This window comes from Artibeus jamaicensis, unplaced genomic scaffold (genome assembly GCF_021234435.1).
Source record: "Artibeus jamaicensis isolate MK-2021 breed Jamaican fruit bat unplaced genomic scaffold, CSHL_Jam_final contig_519, whole genome shotgun sequence".
In the NCBI taxonomy this organism is placed as follows: domain Eukaryota; kingdom Metazoa; phylum Chordata; class Mammalia; order Chiroptera; family Phyllostomidae; genus Artibeus; species Artibeus jamaicensis.
Window position 1 is genome coordinate 8,405,047 of NW_026521871.1, and position 22,173 is coordinate 8,427,219.

The 22,173-nt window shown below is 37.9% G+C and overlaps 1 protein-coding gene across 1 annotated transcript; it reads right to left on the reverse strand.

Annotated features, from left to right (window-relative positions):
• Positions 1 to 16,112: 16,112 nt before the first annotated feature.
• On the reverse strand, positions 16,113 to 22,030 carry PDE12 (phosphodiesterase 12). Its single transcript, XM_037137370.2, has 3 exons — positions 20,622 to 22,030; positions 18,190 to 18,268; positions 16,113 to 17,722 (listed from the first exon to the last, which is right to left on the reverse strand). Exons 1-3 carry the CDS (start codon positions 21,927 to 21,929, stop codon positions 17,280 to 17,282), a joined length of 1,830 nt encoding a protein of 609 aa, XP_036993265.2. The 5' UTR covers positions 21,930 to 22,030; the 3' UTR covers positions 16,113 to 17,279.
• Positions 22,031 to 22,173: the final 143 nt, after the last annotated feature.

The following is a 22,173-nucleotide window of genomic DNA, read 5'->3' on the forward strand; positions in this document are numbered from 1 at the left end:
ATCTAGAACACAACATTATCATAGTTCCAAGGTACTATTTTGCATATGGACATCTTTACTGCTTTCTAGGGTTATACTTTTAATGCATAAGCATAAATAAAAGAATTAAAAGCATTTATATAGATATGGAATTAGTACTACCCATGTATAATGAGCATCCTTATTTTCCCCTCAAGTTTGGGCAAAAAGTGTGCATTGTATGCAGCAAAATATTTTTTGTGTTAATGAGGCAGTGAAGGTATTAACTGCCTTCATTAACACATCTGTTATTAGAGATTTAACTTGGTAACCTTATAAGTAACAGTTTTTGTACGTAATGTTTTATGTATTTTAGAAACAGCTATTTAATGATTCATAATGGCTTGTATAATCCATATAAATTTGTGGATTGAAATTTTATTTTCAAAACAAAACATACGCTTATAAAATAATGTATAGTTTTGAATTGTAAAAAACAACCAAAAAATGGGATGAAGTGAAAGGAAATTGAAATTAAGTAGTTGGTGATTGTCAAACAGGTTATTTTCCTAGCTTACCAGATGAATTTTCTTATTTTCTCCAAATAAAAAGGTATCATTTCTTGTTGAGTAAAACTAAGATCTGATATAGTATGTGTAGCTTTATGGAGTGAGGTATTAAACTTCAAAGGTTCAGTGTGATGATCACAAAGTACCACCGTATTTTAAAAAGCCAAGTAAATCAGAGATGCTTTCACACTCAGGAAAGGAGGGAGAATTCATAGTCTTGGGATGTAAGGTAGGTTTCACTGTCATTGGTGGGAAAGACTGCATTAAGAAACTGAAATTTCCTAATTTTCACTCTGTGTTAAAGATTTGCAAGATTGCTCTGCCCCCAGCACCCTTTTTTTAAAAAAAATTTTTTATTGATTATGCTGTTACAGTTGTTCTATTCCCCCCCCTTCATTCCCCTCTACCCTACCCCCCGTCCCCTCCATTACCCCCCCTTTAGTTTATGACCATGTGTCTCAGGTCCTTTAGATTCTGTATTTCCCATGCTATTCTTGCCCCCCCCATCTATTTTCTATCTACTGTCTATGCTACTTACTTTCTGTACCTTCTCTCCCCCTTCTCCTCCTCCCACTCCCCTGTTGCTAACCCTCCTTGAGATTTTCATTTCTATGTTTCCACTCCTGATCTAGCTGTCCTTTTAGTTTGCTTTTGTTTTAGGTGTGGTTGTTAATAACTGTGAGTTTGTTGTCCTTTCACTGTTCATCTTTTTATCTTCTTTCTCTTAGATAAGTCCCTTCAACATTTCATATAATAAGGGCTTGGTGATGATGAACTCCTTGAATTTGATCTTATCTGAGAAGCACTTTATCCGTCCTTCCATTCTAAATGAAAGCTTTGCTGGATAGAGCAATCTTGGTTGTAGGTCTTTGGATTTCATGACTTAGAATACCTCTTTCCAGCCCCTTCTTGCCTGTGAGGTCTCTTGAGAAATCTGACAGTCTGATGGGGACTCCTTTGTAGGTGACTGTCCCCTTAACTCTTGCTGCTTCTAGGATTCTCTCCTTCATTTTAATTTTGGCTAGCACCCTTTTTAAAGAAAGCATTAACTTGGCAGGTTTTTTACCCAAAGACATTGCTTTTTCTTCAGGGTAGGTTTTTTGTTGTTTGAGAAATTCTAAAAATCCTCTGCTGGGACTTCTGGTCAAGATGGCAGCATAGGTAAATGGCTTGTCTCCTTGCACAACCATGTCAAAGTTACAACTAAAATAGAAAAACTGTCACTCAGAACTCAGAAATTGAGTGAAAGTCCTACTACTACAGAATTAAACCACATCCATCCACACTGGTAGGAGGGGCAGAGACATGGAAGGAGATGGTCCCACATCCACGTGTGGTGGATAAAAATTGGGAATGGGTATCTTGGGAGTGAGGAGTCCGAGCCCCAACCAGTCCCCCAAGCCCAGGGTTCCAGTGCCAGAAATACACATCCCTGTAATCTCTGGCTGCAAAAACCAGGAGATACTTAGTTGGAAAAACTGCTGGAGTCCCAAGCAGATCCTCTTAGATCCCACACACAGAATTACTCAGACTTACTCCTACTGAGAGCACCAGAATAACATTTTGAAATGTTATGTGTATACCAGTGGTATACAGGGAGAAACTAAAGTGTCTGGCATCAAGAGGAGAACTGGGGGTTAGCTTTCTCCCAGACAGGTGGGCAGGGAGCATTGCCCCCTTTTCTGAACCCTCCACCCACAAAGTTAGCAGCTGATTGCCATATCTGAGATTCCATCAACCTGATGAACATTCTTTGCCCTCCCCTGAAGATCCCCTGAGACTGTCCCACTCAACTTTTCAGGCTCATCCAAGCTGTCAGCAGTGACTTTCCCATATGAATGACTGGTCTTGGCTTGTGCTGCACAACTTCCTAAATCCTTTCAAGTAACAGCTGGCCTCAGTGGGCTCCCATCCCCTGTACCTCTTGCAAATTGGCCCCAGGCCTGGCACTAGCAGCAGCCAGCATACATTCATAGCTTGGCTTCGCCTGGGAACCACCAAGTCCACAAGTAGCAGCCTTTTCAGATTGCTTAATATTTCATGTAGGGTGTGAGGTAGAACACAAGTTGGGGGTGACTATGACCTGTATCACCTAGAAAACCCCAGAGCCTGCACACAGTGGGTATATACAGACCCTGCATGGCTGATCCTCCACAGAGAGTGAAGATTGGTGGACAATGACAACAGCCAGTCCTTGCAGTGGACTGGCCTGGATAAATCCCATTCATTGACCCACCAACAGCAATCAAGGCTAAACTACAAGAGGAGTGTGTACTCGGCCCACATGGAGGACACACTTCAAGTACCCAACTTGGGTGATAGGGGAGGCTGTGCCACTGGACCCTTAGGACACCTACTACATTAGGCCACACTACCAAGACTAGTCACAGCAGTGCTATTGAATACATAGAAATAAACACAGGAGCCTGCCAAAATGAGAAAAACTATAGCCCAAGTGAACAAGCTCAAACCTCCAGAGAAAGCTAAATGAAATGGAGATAAGGAATCAGATGCAGAGTTCAAAACACTGGTTATAAGGATGCTCACGGAACTTAGTGATGACCTCAACAGCATAAAAAGATCCAGTCAGAAATAAAGGACACACTAATTGAAATCAAGAACAATTTACAGAGAAACAATTATAGAGTAGAATCTAAGAATCAAATCAATGATTTGGAACATAAGCAAAAAAAAAAAAAATCAGAATAACAAAAAGAGAAAAGAACCCCCACCCCACACCCTCGCAAAAAACACAAAAAACAAAAATAGTATAGTAAGGAGCCTCTGGGACAACTTCAAGCTGTCCAACACTTGCATCATAGGAGTGCCAGATGAAGAAGAGAAGAGGCAACAAATTGGACATGTATTTGAAAAAATAATGAAGGGAAACTTCCCTAATTTGGTGAAGGAAATAGACATAAGTCCAGGAAGCACTGAGAGTCACAAGATGGATGCAAAGAGGCCCACTCTAAGACACATCATAATTAAAATGTCAAAGGTTGAAGATAGAGAATCATAAGAAGCAAGAGAATTTACCTACAGGGGACTTTCCGTAAGACCATCAGCTGATTTCTTGAAATCAGGTGAGAAGGGGTTGGCAAGACATATTCAGTAATGAAAAGCAGAGATCTACAGCCAACATTACTCTACCCAGCAAAGCTCTCATTTAGAATCAAAGGGCAGATAAAGTGCTTCCCGGACAAGAAAAACTAAAGGAGTTCATCATCACCAAATCATTATTATATGAAAGGTTAATGGGACTTTTTTAAGAAAAAGAAGATAAAAACTATGAACAATAAAATAACAAAAAATACACAATCAACAATTGAATCTTAAAAACAAACTAGACCTGGCTGGTGTGGCTCAGTGGATGAGTGCTAGCCTGCGAACTAAAGGGTTGCTGGTTCAATTCCCAGTCAGGGCACGTGCCTGGGTTGCAGGCCAGGTCTCCAGTAGAGGGCACATGAGTGGCAACCACACACTGATGTTTCTCTCCCTCCCTTTCCCTCTCTCTAAAAAAGATAAAATCTTAAAACAAAATTGAACTAAGCAAATGAGAACAGAGAAGCATGGATATGGAGAGGGTTTTGATGGTTGCCAGATGGGTGGGGGATGTGGGCAATGGGTGAAGAAGTGAGGGGATTAAGTACAAACAGGTAGTTACAGATAATGTACAATACAGTATAGGAAGTGGAGTAGCCAAAGAACCTATATGCATGATCCATAGACATGAACAATGGTGTGGGGATTGTCTGAGGGAGTGGGGGGTGCTGTGTGGAAGGGGGCAAAAGGGGAAAATTGGGACAACTGTAATAGCATAATGAATAAAATATAATTAAAAACAAGTTGAGAAGTTCTATTTTTTTCCAAATAGAAGTGAGTAAATTTGAGGAAAAGGAGAAATGAAGAGGTAACAACACCTATAATGCTTTTCAAACAATGCAAACATAAAATCACTATCAGTGTCCTAGTTTGTTGACATATGCAGTCCTTTTCATGAAATACATGACACTATCAAGATTCCATGCTTACTGTTCACATGAATGTTACACTTAGTGTTGATCAGTCAATAAGAGGTCTCTGTGACCTCCCCTATTATATAGAACAGTTGATTATATTCCTAGATGAAAAAGTGTTGTTAAATAATTATTAAGTATGTTAGTAGAGAAACTGAAGAGGAATTGTGGTTCCCTTAAAGGCTGACTAGCAGCATCACAGTTGAGGCTAGAACCATTATTTATTTTCTATCCCTTCGTCTTATAAGCTTTTTTAAAAAGTCCATTAACAATATTCCCCATTTTCTTGTCCCTAACTTCACTCAAGTTGCTTTTCTGTGATGCAGCATTTTGATATTTTGTTGCATATTTGTGTTTCCATGGATTCCCCACCCCCTGCCACTTTGCCGTACATATTCTTCATTGAAAAATAAAACAAGTGAAATATCTTAATTTTTCAGAGTATCAGTGTTTCACTCACAGAGACTTCCAGTTTAGCATATGTACAGAATCATCACATGTAGTAATAGTTTCAGATCATTTATTGGGATGAAACAAACATTTATTGGGATCAAACAACTCTTTGAAAGCCCATGGAATCTAGCGATGTCCCAGCTTTCACTTTGGATAGGTGTCCTCTTTCTTAGTCTGAAGGCTCATCAGTTTTACTTGTCTTAAAAAACAGTTTTTGATAGAGAAACAGCTTTTGATTTTTGTTAATTTTCTGTTTTTAATTTCATTGACTTCTGCTTTCAGTTTATTATTTTTCTCTGCTTATGTTGGATTTCATTTGCTCCTTATTTTCTAGTTTACTAGATGATTGGTTTTAGATTCTAATACAGGTATCAACTGCTTTCCAAAAGTTTGTGTTCTGCCACTTAGATGTTAAAGGAAGACCTACATTAGTACCTGTTTTCGTGAAGTGAAAGAAATCTGAAGAGTCTTTTCTTCTACAAGTAAAGCCATCATTACCTCCCTAATGTAATTCTTTTGTAAAAGCAAAGTGGCAGAATGTAGACTGGAATAAACTATTTATTTGATGTCATTTCAGTTGTGAAAGGTTTCATAGGAACACACTACTTGCAGACAGTGGTAGAAACCTGTATATAAATTCAATGCTTCCCTTCTTTCACTGCATTCCAGGAGATCTCCTGGATTTTTTTTTCTTCATTACAAAACATTTTAAAATTTCTCTAAGATTCTTCTTTGTATTTTATTTAGAATTGTGTTTAGTCTGTGTTTGGGGGATTTTCCAGCTTTCCATTTTTGATATATTTTGTGATTCCATTGTAGTCTGAGAGTAGACACTATGACTTCTTTTAAATTTGTGAAGGTATGTTTATGGTCCAGAATGTGGTCTGTCTTGGTGAATGTTCTACCTAAGCTTGAGAATGTATATTCAGTTGGATGAAGTAGTCTATGTCAGTTACATCCAGTTGAGTGTTGAGGGTGTTGATTTCAACTATGTATTGATTTCTGCATTCTTGATCAGTCCATTCTGATAAAGGGTGTTGAAGTGTCTATAGTGGGTTCATATACAGATGGGGCAAAATTAGGTTTACAGTTGTGAGTACACAAAATTCAAGAGTTTATTCTCATATTATTATTTGCCACACCTTATATTTCTCCTTGCCATATTTTGTTTGTTTTTGCCTCACCTCATGTAATCTGACATTCTGTTGTTAGGTGCATACACATTAAAAATTGTTAGGTCTTGGAGATCTGACCCCTTTATCCTGAAATGCCCCATCTTTACCCCTAACTTTCCTAGTTTTGAAGACTATCTGAAATTCAGTATATCTGCTACTACTTTCTTTTTATTAGTGTTAGCATGGTATATCTTTCTCCATCCATTTACTTTTTTAAAAGACCTTTTTTTAGAGTACTTTTGGGTTCACAAAAAAAAAAGTGAGGAAGGTACAGAGATTTCCCACATACCTCCCACACATGACCCACACATGCAGAGCATCTCCCATTATTCACATCTCTACCTGAATGGTGTATTGTTAAAACTGATGAACCTATATTGACCAATCATAATCACCTCAAATCCATAGTTCACATTAGGATTCACTTTTGGTGTTGTACATTCTATGGGGTTGGAAAAATGTGTAATACATATCCATTGTGATGGTATAGTTATTTCCACTGCTCTAAAACTCCTCTGGGCACCACATATTCGTTCCTCCCTCCTGGCAACCACTGATCTTTTCACTGCCTCCATGCTTTTGCCTTTTCCAGAATGTTACATAGTTGGAATCATATAAGATGTAGCCTTTTCACATTGGCTTCTTTCACTTAATAATAGGCATTTGAGCTTCCTTCATGTCTTTTCATGGCTTGATAGGTCATGTACCATTTTGTATCCATTTACCTACTGAGGGACATCTTGGTTGTTTCCAGGTTTTGGCAATTATGAATAAAGCTCCTATAAACATCCATGTGCAGGTTTTTGTGTGGACATAAATTTTCAACTCCTCTGGGTACCAAGGAGCATAACTGCTGTATAGTAATGGCAAAAGTGTTTAGTAAGTAATGGCAAAAGTGTTTAGTTTGGGAAGAAACCATCAGACTCTCCAAAGTGGCCATACCATTTTTGCATTACCACCAGCCGTGTATGAGAGTTACTGTTGCTCCACATCCTGACCAGCATTTGGTTCTGAGTGTTCTAGATTTGGGACATCCTACTAGGTGTGTAGTGCTATCTCATTTTAATTTGCGTTTTTCTGATGACATATGGTGTTCAGCATCTTTTCATATGCTTATTTGCCATCTGTATATCTTTGGTAGGGCTTAGGTGTTTGCTACATATTTTAATTGCATTTTCTTGTTGAGTTTTGGGAGTTTTTGTATATTTGGATAATAGTCTTTTGTCAGATGTGTGTATTTTGCAAATATTTTTTCCAGTCTATGTCTTGTCTTCGCATTCTCTTGATAATCTATTTACTTTTAATCTATATTTGTCTTTACATTTACATTTAAAATGGGCCTCATATAGACAATATGTAACTGGGTCTTGTTTGTGATCCACCTGACAACCTGACTTATATTTGGTGCATTTAGACCATTGATGTTTAAAGTGATTATTGACATAGTGGGATTAATATCTACCATACTTGTAAGTTTTCTAATTGCTGCACTGTTCTGTTTCTATTTTAGCTTTCTATGTTTTTCTGTTCTTTGTGGGTTTAATTGAGCACTGTATATGATTTTCTTTTCTCTCCTTCATTGATATATCAGTTACACTTTTAAAAACTTTTCTAGTGGTTGTTCTAGACCTTGAAGTTGTTTACAACTAATCCAAGTCCACTTAAAATAACACTGAACCCTTCATGGGTAGTGGTAGTACAGGCACACCTTGTTTTATTGTGCTTCACAGATGTGTTTTTTACAAATTAAAGGAAGACACTACACCAGTTTAAAAACTACAGCTTGATTTATTGAAATACTTACTTATTGTAGTGGTTTGGAACCAAACCTACAATATCTTTGAGGTACCTGTGCTTTAATAATAATAAAACAATCCTAATTCTTCCAGTTCCTCATATCACTGTCATTCACTTCACATATATATATAAGCATACAAAGTTAAATACAGTATTGCTGTTATTCTTTTGAACAAATTTATGTGTTAGAACATTTAGGAATAAGAAAAAGTAGATCCAAGGTGCTGATGTGTCATTTTCCTTCTTTCTAAAGAATTTATTTTAACATTTTTTTGCAAGGACAGGTCTACCAGCAACAAATTTCCTCCGTTTTTGTTTGCGAGTCTTTATTTCGCCTTCATTATAAAAAATACTTTATTGTTGTTCAGTTACAGTTGTCTTCATTTTCTCCCCACCATCTCCTTCACTTTTGAAAGACACATTTTCAGATTACGGAATTGTAGGTTGGTGGAGGCCCGCTGACACACACAGCTTTAAAAAGGTTTCACTCCATCCCTCTCTATTGATGGTATGGTTTCTGAGAAGCCAGTTGTAATTCTTTGCTCTGTGGGTAAGGTGTTTTTTATTTCCTTCTGGTTTCTTTCAGGATTTTTTTCCCTTTGATTTTCTGTAGTTTGAAAATGATAATGTATAGGTGTAAGTTTTGGGGCATTTATCCTACTTGGTCTTATTTATTTTTTGATGTATAAGGTTTGGTGCCTGACATTTACTTGAAATTCTTGGTCATTACTGTTTCAAATATTCCATACATCTTCCCTTTAGGGTATTCTTATTACCTATGTTACACCCTTTGTAATTATCCCACAGTTCTTGGATAATTTGGTTGTGTTTGGCTTGGGGTTTTTAAATATTTTTGGCCTATTTTTCCTCTTAGCTTTTTGGTTTTGGAGGTTCTGTTGAGATATCCTCAATCTCAGAGATTTTTGCCCAATCTTTTAATAAGCCCACCAAAGGCATCTTCATTTGTAACAATGTTTATCTCTAGCATTTATTTTTTACTGTTTACAATTTCCATCTTTGCTAATATTGCTCATTTGCTCTTGTATACTGTTTATCCTTTAGAGCCCTCAACATCATTTTAATTGTTTTAAAACCCTGGTCTGGTAATTCTATTCTCCCTGCCATATCTGAGTCTGGTTCTGATGCTTGCTCTCATCCAAGTTTTTTGCCTTTTAGTAGTATTGTAATTTTTTGGTCACTGGACATGATGTACGATGGAGTAAAAAGAGCTGTAAATAGGGCTTTAGTAATGTCAGGGTAAGGTGTGGAGATAGAGGAAGGAAGCATTCTATAGTTCCATTAGGTCTTAGTCTCTGGACTGTGAATTTCACATGTGTTTTTCAATATTTTTTCTCTTCCTTAGGTGGGACAGGAGGGCTGGACTTCAGTATTTCCTTAGGCTCTGATAAACCCTCTGTAAATTAGGGCCTGGTTTGTTTCTCCTGAGGGCAGGACTTATTAAGAACAGGATGCTCTGGCATTTTTGAAAGTGGTTTCTTTCCCCAGCTCCTGCTGGAAGAATAAGGGGATTTTTCTCCAATATTCACTGTGACCAATCGGCTGGTAGAAATCCAGGAGGTAAAACTCACAGAAGTGGACCCCCTCCCAGCTATGACTGTGTTTCCCTGGAGTTTTTAACTTTCAGTTGTCCACACTGAGCCTCCAGCAATTCCTTAATTCCCGTTTGGGTTTCCCTACCTGGCACTGGTTCCTACAGAAGTTTCTGTTCCTTTAAATTGTCACTCTGTATTCACCTGTTGGTCTCCCCAATTTGAGGAGCCCTGGTTTGTTTTTCCTGTGACATTTCTCTTGGATCTAAGAATAGTTGTTGATTTTTTCAGTTTGTTGAGTTTTTTGCTTCTTGTTAGGGTAAAGTGGCTACTTCCAAGCTTCTTGCATGCGAGACCAGAAACCAAAAGTCCTGGATTAAACCTTAAATGTGGAATTTTTGGTTCTTGGTCACGGAGATGAAAGTGACTTCTGACTTGTCATTGGAAACAAGTGCTTATGCTTTCTGTTGTCATGGATCAAGATTTCTTTAATGTAAACATTAGTGACCAATAGGCAGAATTAATATGAAAACTTAGCTTGAGTAATAAAGAGCAAATGTTTGGTAAATCTGCAAGCACATTACCTGATCAGTTAGTTATAGCAGGGTTCCCCACCCGCAGAGCCCAGAACAGGTATGGGGAGGAGGGAGGCTGGCCTGAGCTCCCTCTCCTGAGCAAAGCTCACCTAAGCTCCACTTCCTCCATCCCCTTCCAGAAAACCGGGCCCTGGTGCCAAAAAGGTTGGGGACCTTTGGTTGAGTTACGGGGAAAAATTAACCAGTTCCAGAGTCTGAAGGTTGAATTATGAGGCAGTGATTAGAAATAATCTACTGCCAGGAGTTTACCTTTTTCAAGGATCAGCAGAGTAAGTGTTGGGATAATACTGGCATACCAAGAACTCTTCTCAAATGACCTTTGCTTACAATTAGGTTATTTTTAGGAAGATATTAGGAATGAAATACTAGCTTAATGTTTTTAATCTCATTAAGATCATCTAAATATTTTACAGGCTGTATTAATAGAAACATCAAACTGCTTTAGGACTTGGCTGTAAAGTTTACTCCTGAGTTATTTAAGCATGAATATATTCTTGATAATTTTTTTCTAGTTATTCAGCTGCCTAACTTAAAGGAAGTTACCACTACAGGAAGGTTACTTGGCTGTTTTTGTTTATTACTGTGTTACTGTTAGGCAAATATCCCTTTACCTTATTTTCACAAACCATATAAAATGCTTAAGTAGTTATATTCTAGTAACAAAAATTGTGACAAATCAATAATAAAACCAACAACCTGGACTCAGGTAAAGAATAATTAAGGTGGCTGTATTAATAAGTAGATACCTGCAAGCTCCTTTGTGTTTTAAAGGACAGTTGAGTCAGGTGCTTTCCTGAGCTTGCTAGGGATTTCTGCATTGTTCACATGATATGAAATTATATTGGGCATCTAAGTACTCAGTGGTCATGGAGCCTAGCACTGCCATCTGCAGGCAGGGAGCTAGATCTCAAGTATTTTGATCAGGATTTTTTTTTTTTTTTTTTTAAAGATGGGTTTAAAATGTTATTACAGACTGAACAAGCTTTGTCTCTTGGAGAGCCCTAAAGAGGTAAGGGATGATGATTTGAAAGGGGAGTGGGTTGCTAAACACTAAAAAGAGAACTCAATTTTTTAAAAGGGCTCTAAAGATACATAAATGGCCAATAGCACAAAAAAAGACACTGAATACCATTAGCCATCAGGGAAATGCAAATCAAAATCACAATGAAGTGCCACTTCACACTAGGATAGCTGTAATCAAAAGATAAGTGTTGGTGACACTGGAACCCTCATACACTACTGGTGGGAATGCAAAATGGTATAACTGCTTTGGATAATAACAGTGGCAGTTCCTCAAAAGGTTAAACATTTTCCATATGGTCCAGCAATTCTACTTTTAAATATATGTCAAAGAAAAATGAAGACATTTTTGGTTCTTTGGTTCCCTCAAAAACTTGTACACAAATGTACAAGATTGTTCACAGATGCCAAAAAGTGGACACAATACAAATATCCATAAACTGATAAGTGGATAAATAAAATGTGGTATGTCCATACAATGAAATATTATTCATTACGAAAAGGAACATGAAAAGGAACAAAGTACTGATACAAACCAAAGCATGGAATAAACTCAAAAACATAGTGAAAAGAAATAAAAGAAGCCAGTCACAAAGACTACATAATTGTGTGATTGCATTTATATGAAATGTGCAGAATGGACAAATGCATTGACAAAAAAGTAAGTGGTCCCCAGTAGTTGAGGGGAAGGGGATGTGGGGAGTAACTGCTAATGAGTATGGGGTTTCTTTTGGGGGTCAGTCCTTGTCAATTCAGTTGACACGCAGTGATAAAAAGCCCTTCAAGAGGAAAAAAAAGAACATCAATTTTGGATCAAAATACCGAAGTATCATGGGATTCACTTAGAAAACAACACAAACCAGGATGCAAAAAAGGTAGATTTCTTTAGGTATATTATTTTTTTTCATATTAGGCAAAGTAGGTTTTATTTCTTTCTTTTTATTTATTTATTTACTTAGTCTTTAGGTATATAATTTCTTAAAAAGTAATACAATTATATTATTTACAGTATTTAAAATTCTAGAGCTTCAGAAACATCTTTGGTTTGATACATAAACACTATATACTTCACTCAGTTTTTTTAAGGGCCAGCTTTGTTTCTAAATAATTGTATCTCTGGATACACCATTCTTTCAAACTATTGCACAGGGGAAATGAAGATTATATGCAATACTTTGAAAAGTATGTATATTGGTCATCCAGTGTAAAGCAACCAACTAAATAAATAAAGCCTTAAAACAATTCCCTACTGAACTGATTTCAATTATAGAACACAAATGGGAGATGAAGTCAGCAAAAATGCAAACTACAGATAATTCAACATGGTAAGGAGATATACTTCAGCAGCGCTTAAGATAACATCACTAAAGTGAGTTACTGGGCAAAATGGATTGCATTGTATAAACCCTTTGACATACAATCAACACAAAATGAACAGAAGATGGAGATGATTCAAATTGTCTGATGAAGTTTCTCAAGGAAATTGAAAATTGTGAGTAAAATAGTGACAATATGAACATGGATTTTGATGATGTCAGCAGAATGAACCCAGATATTATTTCTAGTTATATTGAGGGTGGCAGTCAACTGAGCTAAAAGATTTAGCATTTTTAAGGCCTACAATTTAAAGATTATTATACAGAATGCTAATTTTAGTACCTGGCTTTAATATGATTCAATATCCTGTGAAGATGGCCAACTTATAAAATTAAAGTTTATCTTGAATTTAGGGCTTCTTTTCAAAACCTATTTTATAATCAGAGTTTAGCCTTTTTATTTTATTTTTAAAGAGGGGAAGGGAGGGAGAAAGAGAGGGAGAAAAACATCAATGTATGGGTGCCTATCAAGCACCCACTACTGGGGACCTCACCAGCAACCCAGGCATGTGCCCTGACTGGGAATCAAACTAGCGACTGTTTAGTTCCCAGGCCAGCACTCAATCTACTGAGCCACACCAGCCAGGTCTTAGTGTTTTTTTTTTTTTAATGATTATAACTTGGTAAGGTAGAGTTAGCCACAGCCATCTGTTTTTCAGGAATTAGTATTTAAGCATTCTTGCCATCTGTCGCTACTCTGTATTTAAATTGGGATTTTCAAAGTGGTGGGTAATAGTGGAACAGGGCTAAAGTATTCAAAAGCCAAACTAGTAAGCAAATTCAAATTCATTCTCTGAAATCACTGAAGTAGAACCACGTTTTTAAAATTTCTTCCTTCCGTCTTTCTCTTAGTTTTCTATTCTTTCAAGTTCACTTACATTCCAGGGGTTTGGTTTTTTGTTTTTGTAACCTTGTTTCTTCCCAAATCTTTTCAAAAGAAGCAATGAGACTGACCTTTCTAACTTGACACAAGTTTGTAAAAATAAGTAGGAATTGCTGAAGATGAGCTCTCTAGAAAAAAAAAAGGTTGTATAATCCATTGTGAATAATCTAGTTCATCACTGCAACAATATGATTGGACTAAATTTTAAGATGCATTGGTAGAGAGCTATCACCCCACATCCACTTCAATAGCTAGAATTTAAAAAATGTACAATAAGTTGGTGAGGATATGGAGAAATTGAAACTCATACATTGCTGGTGGGAAATGTAAACTGGTGTGGCCACCCTGGAAAATATTTTGGAAGTTTCTCAAAAAGTTAATCACATTTACCATATGGCTCAGCAATCATTCTTAGGGATATGACTGAAAGAATTAAAAACACACCCAAGCAAAACTTGTACACAAATGTTCATAGCAACATTATTCACAAAAGCCAAAAGGTGGAAACAATCCAGATGTCCATTTGGATAAACAAAATATAGTATGACCATACAATGCAATACTATTCAGCCATACAAAGGAATGAAGTACTGATACAACATCAAGCCTTAAAAACATTGTGCTAAGTAAAAGGAGCCAGACACAAAAGGTCACATATTACATGATTCCATTTATATGAAATATCCAGAATAGGGAAATCCACTGAGGCAAAAAGGAGATTAGTAGTTGTCAAGGGCTGGATGGGAGGGAATGAGGGAGAGACTGCTTAATCCATAAGGGGTTTCCTTTGAGGTGATGAAAATGTTTTTGAACTAGAGATCATGGTTGCACACCATGAATGTACTAAATACAATGGAATCACACACTTTAAAATGGTTAGTTTTATGTGCATTTCACTTCAGTTTAAAAAATGCTTTGGTATTGTCATCTCAGAATGTAGAATTGGTATTCTAAAGTTAGTACTACAAAAATCACTCAAATTAATACAACTCCAATACTTTGTTAGTTAAAAGCATGGACTTTCTCATAAAGTGGACCACTTTATGAATTGCAGTATTAACCACAATAGTTTAACAAGCTCTTAAGAGTTGTTTCCTCTCCCAAAATGAAATCTAGATAGCATTTCCCCCTAGTACTATATTGAGCAAAATATTAAAAACTTCAAAACAAAATGTTTTTGAATTATGATAATCAGCATCAATATTTTTTAGAGGGGAGATTTTCGCTACTGAGTTGTCATGTGGGTTTTGTGATAAACTAGCAGTGCAAACTTTTACCCTACATTATATATATGGGTTTTTGTTTTTGTCTCAAAACTTTGCAGGGAACCTCTGCCTAAATTTCATAACTGGTGAAGATGAAATCTAAAGGTGTCAGTTCCGACCAGGAAGATCTTCCCACAGTAGTATTCTTTGGATCCTGACTTCCTTATATTATGTTCCTCAGAGATCTACCTCTAGAATGAAACCACCACATTCCGAGGATAAGGCCTTAATTCTCTCAGATGTCATTACCCAGTGAAATTCTTGGAAATTTGAAACAACTGATGTTAGTATTCAGAATTTTAAAGAACATTACATTATAGCCAGAAATGATGTGTTTGCTAATGAATTATGAACTACCAGTATATACGTCTAGTGGGCAAGTGTGCAAAAGTTCAATGAACAGGAAAATGTGTTCTATAAATTCTTAGTATTTATAATCATTATAAAATTTTAAAATGTTAATTCCTACAGCAAAGAACTAATGACATTTTAAAAAGTGGCTCACCATTGAGTTGACAGACTTTCCATATTTTATGAAAATTAAATGTACTAAAAATCCAAAAGTAATTTAAAAATTAATTATAAAGGTGGCTTAAACACAAATATTTCTGAACTATGCTTTATTCTGACTTGATCACAAGAAAACTTTGGTATGCCATTTATTCAGCTATCTAGTGTTCCTTGCTTTTCTACTCCAATCATACTGACATATCTGTTCATTGAAGATTTAACCAGAGTATGTGGCACTTCATAATCCTCAATATTCAAATACTTTGAAATGCTTGCAGACAATCTGATTACAGTTTAGTCAGAAAAAAAAAATTAAAGATTCTATACGTGGAATTTTTGATAAGTGCCTAGAGTTTTTCTGACCATAGTTCAATTTAGCTGGCTATGCTATTAACACAGAACCTGTATGTTTTCCTCATGGGCATGAGTATATGTCATGTTACAATTTGTTTTTCAAAGTGCTTAACTTTTTGCTTAGAAGCTTTTTGTTTTCTCTCAAGTTTTTGTAAGAGCCCTGTTAACATGTTTATTTGAAAGCAGACAAAAACAAAATTTTAAAAAGAAAAATATTTTTGCAAAAGAATCAAATTCTGGCTTTAATATTTACATATTTATAAACTGATGTTAAAATGCTCTAAAATGTTAGTTAGGAAAGCACAATTCAGTAACATCAATTTTTCATTTATAGCTTTTTCTAAAGATCCCAAGGAAATGCCACCTTAATTTTCCCCTCAAGGACATTTGAATACTTCAAGGTTCAATCTGAAGCACATGTAAAACCCTCTCGTTCTCAAACATAATAAACTAAGAGTTAACAATACACTGGATGGTGAGCAGAATATTAAAGTACAGGCTACTTTATCAAAAGAGTTAAGTTCTTATGGTGTTCGGTTTAGAGGTGAAAGAATGGAACAAAGGCTCTCACAACTGTGGAAAATCAGAGCTCTTCTTCAATTATATGGCCTTTTAATATCTAAGCTAAAAATTAAAAGCAGAAATGAGATAACATTACAGTTTTCCCGAACATTAAAAAAGCAATAGCTAAAGCATTATAAGTTAAATATGGTGATAAATGAGATAGAAAGCTTGGTTACCACTCTAGGTTAAACACTAAGCAGTAAAACTAATATCTAATTTTAAAATGATTGGCTTCATATTTAAAAAAACTTTTTCAGTATATAACTTATATATACAATGTTTCCTTGTAACTCAAACTATAATGCTGAAGCTTACAAAAGGAATAGTTTATTTCTGAGATGCTCAAAAGCCCCACGACTCCCCTTTCTATTTATAAACCAGCAATTTTAAAAGTACATCCAGCACAGAAAGCCTCAATAGTTCACTCAAAATTTAGAGCCCACATCAGTAGACAGTTTCTCATAAATCACATGGTCAAATTCCATGTTAATTTATGAACACTTTTCATGGGCAAGAGTAAAGATAAAGGGATCAAATTGACTTTGTTGTTTATTCACTCTGAATACTAAATTGTGCTTACATCCTAAAAGTTAAAATGAAGTAAGAAAGAGAATCTGAGTATGTTCATTTGTAACATACACTGACAACTAAAATCCTAAGAATAAAAATGTTCATTGAAAAATGGAAGATGAGAAGCAATAGCAATCAGTGATAGTGTATTTTAATCCTCTGTTAAAGCTCTAAACTGAGGTAGAGGTAAACACTAATGTTACTCCTTCCGTGTTTTGGAACTTAGGCCTCTCACCTGGACTTGTATACATTTTACCCCTAATTATACAAACATGATTCAATTCTAAATGTTATGATAGAAAAATTACAGCATCACTCAAATGGTTTTTTACAAAATTCTTAATTACTAGACTAAAAAAAAAAGTACTTATAAAATGTGCACAATAATTCAATGTTCCCTGCCAGTAGTAATTATATTTGTTTTTCTTCCAAGTGTAGGCAAAAAAGGGTACAGAAACCATATAATGCAAAGATTATGAATAGTCATGTAATGAAGAACATAACCAGAAGGGTAAGAACTAAGAAGTTAGTGTGTAATTTTCCTCTTTGAAGGTTATACACAAATTTTAATTTATATTTAATTTCCCTTACTAAAACAGACTTAAATTCCATTAAACACAAATCTACTTCCATTTTAAATCACATACAAGTGCTATGTGATCAGAGGGATGGGAAACACTAGGTAAGGCCTGGTGGGTGGTAACTTCTTCGTGACTAGGTAGTGGAATCACCTGTTCAACCTCTAAAGCATTTAAGTCAATGAAAATGTAATCCAGACATCCATGAAAGCCACCAACATAATTTGTGTAAGCAGGTTCACCGCAAGCACTTTTCAGTTTCAGAAAATGGGTAACAGACATGTTGCATCGTTCCTCTTCCCCATTGGAAGCCCAGTCTTCATGATCCTCTGGAATGGTGCCATTGATAACAAAATGATACATTCCTGTTGACGGGGTACTATTAAAGTCCCCACAAAATATAACTGGTATGCCAGGATACAGATCACATGAGACACGTCTAATGTGAGCCAAGGCCACTGCCATTTGAATGAGACGAATGTACCCACCTATGAATATAAAAAACACCAATATAAGTACTTTTTAAAGTTGCCTTTAAGTTAAAAAAGAAAGAAACTCACAAACCACAGCATCTGGGTGACACTGAAGATGTATATTTACGTGTGGGTGGGGGATTAGATGAAGGTGGTCAAAAGGTACAAACCTCCAGTTATAAGATAAATACAACATGAACACTATAGTTAACACTGATGTATGTATAGGATAGTTGGAAGGTGCTAAGAAAGCAAAACCTGAAAATTCTCATCACAAGAAAAAAAACACATTTTTTTTGTATCTAAGTTTGTTGTGGTAATCATTTTGCAACATATGTAAGTCATGCTGTGCACCTTAAACTTGTATAATGCTGTATGTCAATTATCGCAATAAAACGGAAAAAATATATATTCATGTAAAATAGCTTAATTGACTTTAAGTTACCATGTGTAAATTGCATGTGAAAACCAATAAAACCTACCTTTGGGATGCCAGTAGAGATGGGTATTTGCGACACATATCTTTTTAGAAGAGTCCTTTGTAGACTGAAGAACAGAAATCTAAAACACAGAAAGTGCCAAGACTTCAGTTGCTATCTCCCAATCTTCTGAATTTTTTTATCTAAGACTATATGAAGTAACATTTTACTGTATATCCTTCCCATACTGATGAACTATGATCATAATTATGAAGTTTAACTTTTGTTAAAAGTTTTTGAATACAGAAGTGCCCCCTTATCCAGGGGAGGATATGTTCTAAGATCCTCAGTGGATGCCTGAAACCTAACCCTATATATGAAGTCTGTCCAGAAGTCTAGCTATTGTTAATATACCAAGAATGGTTTGTGTAACATCAATGTAGACTAGCAGCCAAGGAGAGTGGACTGGAAAGCACATGTGTGAATAATGACTTCGCTGTACTAGACAGTGGGGGAGGTAGGTACCGTTGAGTGAGCTTGTGTACTGTGTGGCCATTGCATTCAAAATGACTGAGTAGAGCAACGAATCTGCAACAAATTTTGCATTAAGCTTGAACATTCTTCTACAGAAACTACTGGGATGATTCAGAAGGCTGCAGCTGTGGATAACTGGTGACTGGCAGCTTTATCACGACAATGTGCTCATTTATGTATTACAACTCATGCAGAGATTTTTGGTGAAACGTCAAATCACCCAGGTGGCCCAGCCTCCTCCAGCCCAGATTTGGCACACTCTGACTTCTAGCTTTTCCCAAAACTAAAATCACTTTTGAGAGGAAAGAGATTTCAGATTGTCCAGGAGATTCAGAAAAATACAACGGGGCACATGATGGCAACTGGGAGAACTGTGTGAGGTCCCCAGGTACCTACTCTGAAGGGGACTGAGATGTCATTGTCCTATGTACAATGTTTCTTGTATCTTAATAAATATCTCTACTTTTCACATTATATGTCTAAATACCTTCTGGACAGACCTTGTATACACTATGTTTTTTCCTATATGCATATACCTATGATAAAGTTTAAATTATAAATTAGGCAAGGTAAGACATTAATAAAACAAAACAATTATAACACTGCATATATTATAATAAAAGTAATGTGAATAATGGTATATCTCTCTCTCTCTCTCTCTCAAAATACTAGATTGTACTCACCCTACCTGAGGAAATGAAGTGAGGTGAAGATGAAGGCATTGTGACAGTGTTAGTCTACTATAAGGGTTACTTGAACACAAGCACTGACACCATGACAATTCATCTGACAATCCATCTGTCTTGGGCAAGACAGCTACCAAGTGACTAATGGATAGATGGCCTATACTGCATGGATATGCTGGGCAAAGGGATGATTCAAGTCCCAAGCTGGATAGTACAGGAAGGCATGAGATTCATCATACTATTTAGAGCAGCAGGCAATTTATTAATAATATGTATAAATTATTTCTGAAATTTTTCATGTTATATTTTCAGAGTGCAGGAAACTGAAACCATGGCTACAAGGGACTACTATATAATAGCACAAAGGGTAACATGCTTTAGTAACAACCCAGCATATACAGGTGGTATAGAAAGAATATACTTGGGATGACAATGCCAAGGTTGGAGATAGTGCAAGCTTTGGAGTGAGGGAGACCCAGGTCTGAATACCCACTCTACCATTTACAGAAATGTGATCTGGAAAGAGACACTTTTTTTCCTAAACCAGCTTTGTCATTGGTTTAGAGAAAAAAAGAGACCATTATTTCCCTTCAAGTGGGACCATAGTGTGGAGTCAATGAAATGAGCTTACATGGAAGTTCCTGAAACACAGTAGGTGCTGAAAAAAAAAAAAGTAGCTACTCATCTTAATTTGCGCAAAACGAATTACCTAAAAACTCTGCACAAACACAAAATAAACATGTTTTTAAGAAACTAAGTTAGCCTGCCCTGGCCAGGTAGCAAAGTTGGTTAGAGCACCATCCTGACTCACCCAGGTTGCCAATCCCTAGTCAGGGCACATACAACAACTAATGAATGCATAAACAAGTGGAACAATAAATGAATGTGTCTCTCTCTCTCTCTCTCTGCTCCCTCTTCCTATCTCTCTAAAAGTCAGTCAAAAAAATTAACATAGCTTAAGCCAAGCAGTAGTTAATACCCTACCCAGTGATAATGGAATATATAATTAACTATAAGAATCCTAGTTCCACACTTGTGTGAACTTGAGTATGTAAATTTGCCCACCTCCCCACTTATAAAATGGGAATAATAACAGTTCAGTAAGTATCTGGTAAACGAATGAAGGCTAACCTTTGAGTTGAAGATACAACAGCAAACACCTTTCAATAAAATCTCGATGGTTTCATCTCAATTATAAGCAGCCCCACACCCTATTCCCTTTCCAGGGCCCTAAAAATGGATGAGTATGTAAAGAGACTGATGAAGCTACTTTACCTGAAGGACAGAAGATCTCTGGAGCACCCTCTCCCGTGCCGATGGATACAAAACTAACTTCTCCAGCAGTTCTTTGTGAAGTGGGTCGGACTCCAGGGCTTCATGAAAAGAAATATCATGCTGGGTAAGGAGGCTGAACTTGGACTTTCGGTAGAAAGTAGCCAGGCCTTCCTGCTGCTTGATTCGAAATACGCCCTCCAGCCCAAAGGCCTCGAGAGCCGGGACCAAACTGTCTGTAAACACGCTGCGGTCAACCTCTTGCAAACAGATGAGATCGGCGTTGTACCCGGTGAGTTCTTTCTGGATAAGATTCTGGCGGTAGTCGAGCTCCAGGGCGTAGGGGGCACAGTATGGATAAAGGACGGTCCGCGAAAACTCAGTTTGGGCGTAAGTGTCAGCGAGGATGTTGTAGGAGACAGTGCGGATGAGAGCGTCGTCTGTCACCTTCTTAGTATAGAGATGTCGGTGATCAAAGGTGCAAGTGCCGGGCCCGGCCTCCACGGGACACACACTTTCCAACTCCCGGCTTGGCCCGAAGCGCTGCCCACTGCCTGGGGTGCAATGAAGCTTGAGCCGTAGCCCGATGTCTGCATTGGACGGGGTGTAGACGCGCTGGTCCACACCCGTTTCCGTCCAAATAGGAGAGGGCGAGGAGGGAGACAATGATGAGGGTCCCCCGTCTTCAGGCTCCGCTGACCCAGGTTTGGCTTCCCTGTACCAGCGGAAGAGGGAGCAGGCGGGATCCCCAAATTCAAGGCTGAGCTTGGGGCAAACCGGGAAGCCAGCCATGATATAGCGTGGCAACTGCAGCTCGGTGAAGGCGGGGGGGTTGCGCTCCACCTTGTACTTGACATCGCCGATCTGCAGCACAGCACCATCCTGCCAGGCGTCCACATTGAGCACGTCTTCAGCCACTGCCTCTTCCCGGTAATACAGCTTCACCACGGGCTCGCAGGCCGCAGCCGGCTCGGGTCCAGGCCCGGGACAGGCCACGCCGCTGCTAGCGTTTGGCCGGTTCTTCCTGCTCTTTTTGGCGGCAGCCGCTTTAGCGTGGCCTTTGAGGGCGTTGGTGGCAATCCGGCTGAGGGCTCGACCCAGCGGCTCACTTTGGTCGCGCTGCATGTTCTTGTGGCTGCCGTCGGCCAGGGCGAACGACAGGCTTAGTTTAGGCTCGGAGGGCACACAGCGCACTACAGCGCGCTCCATCTCGCCTGCAGCCGTCTCAGTTGCCGTCTCGGCCCGACAGTGCCGCTCCACGGCCGCGCGGACCCCACGAAGAGCGGCGCGGGCACCTGGGAGCCTCCACATGGACGTGGTGGCCCAGCGGCCAATGGGTTAGGCAGCTGCTAAGCTTCAGGTGGAAACTGAGTAGGTGCAGCTACCGGCTCTGGGACCCATTCAGTCCTGCAACTTCCGGCCGGCGAGGAAAGGGCTGAGATGCTTAAGTCAGGCACTTTCGCCAGGCCCGCTCACATGCTCTTTTTGTAGCCAGGTACGTCTAATAACTCCAAGATTAACTTTTATCTTCAACTTGAGTCATAATAAGGAGGAG